Raw genomic sequence first — 1,291 nt, 5'->3', positions numbered from 1 at the left:
CCTGTGTTGCCTAGACTGGTCTCAAACTCCTAGCCTCAAGTGATCCTCTAAATTCAGCCTCCCAAAGTGCTGGGATTAGAGGCATGAGCCACTGCACCCCGCCTGTTCTGTATTTTGAGAGCATAAATAGGCCGGGTAGTAATCTCAGCACTTTGAGAAGCAGAGGCGAAAGGGTTGCCTGAACCTACCGGTTCGAGACCAGTCTGGGCAACATGGTGAGACCTCGTCTCTACAATAAATAAAAAAATTAGCTGGGTGTGCTGGCACACGCCTGTAGTGCCATCTATTTGGAAGGCTGAAGCGGAAGGATGGCCTGAGTCCAGCAGCTCGAGGCTGCGGCGGCCATGAGCGTGCCACTGCACTCCAGAGTGTAAATGTCAACATTTTAGTAGTCATTGGGGGACATCGGGTAAAGGGTACATGGGATCGTTCTATTATTGTCTACAACTGCCTGTGGATCTACAATCATATCACATTTTATTTTATTTATCTTTGAGTTGGAGTCTCACTCTGCCGCCCAGGCTGGAGGGCAGTGGCACGCTCTCGGCCACCGCAGCCTCGACCTGCTGGACTCGGGCCATCCTTCCGCTTCAGCCTTCCAAGTAGCTGGAACTACAGGCATGCGCCCCCACGCCCGGCTAATTTTTAAAAAATTTGTTATAGAGACGGGGTCTCGCCAAGTTGCCCAGGCTAGTCTCGAACCCCTGGGTTCAGGCAATCCTCCTGCCTCGGCCTCCCAACGTGCTGGGATTACAGGCGTGAGCCACCGCGCCCGGTTTATGATGGAAAATTGTGTCACCGACATGTGTTCGGCTATTGCTTTTAAAATAATTTTACGTATATGAGCAAATATCTTAGAAGGCCACTGCTGAGAAGTGCCTGTCTATCCAGAGTCGCGCGGGAACCAGGGGCCCTCGCAGTGCTCGGCAGGAAAGGAACGTCAGGCATGTATTTCAGCGACACCCTTCAGGAGCCCTGCCGAGAACAGACGGCCTCGGAACCCCCCACGCTCCGGGTCCCGGCCGTTGACGAGGCCGGCCGCGGCCGCGGGCCACCAACAGGCGGCGCACGCGGCCGGTTCCGGGGGGCGGGCCGCCGGAGCGTGCCTCTCGCGGGCCCCGTGGCGTCTCTCGGCTTCCGTTGAGCACCGAGCAAGATGGCAGCCTCCGAGACGGTTAGGCTACGGCTCCAATTTGAGTACCCGCCGCCGGCCACCCCGCACTGCACGGCCTTCTGGCTCCTGGTCGACTTGAACAGATGTCGCGTCGTCACGGACCTCATCAGTCTCATC

The 1,291-nt window shown here is 56.9% G+C and overlaps 1 protein-coding gene across 1 annotated transcript in view; it reads left to right on the top strand.

Annotated features, from left to right (window-relative positions):
- The first annotated feature begins 1,132 nt into the window (after nt 1-1,132).
- The window catches only part of COIL (coilin), an 18,723-nt gene continuing 18,564 nt past the window's right edge, over nt 1,133-1,291 (top strand). The window contains exon 1 of the mRNA XM_021705910.1: nt 1,133-1,291. Coding sequence (XP_021561585.1) covers nt 1,157-1,291 — 135 coding nt within the window. The 5' untranslated portion in view covers nt 1,133-1,156.

The sequence above is a fragment of the Carlito syrichta genome, unplaced genomic scaffold, assembly GCF_000164805.1.
Source record: "Carlito syrichta isolate Samal-C Ts95f unplaced genomic scaffold, Tarsius_syrichta-2.0.1 Scaffold314811, whole genome shotgun sequence".
Lineage (NCBI taxonomy): Eukaryota > Metazoa > Chordata > Mammalia > Primates > Tarsiidae > Carlito > Carlito syrichta.
This window is presented reverse-complemented; position numbering and strand designations above follow the sequence as displayed.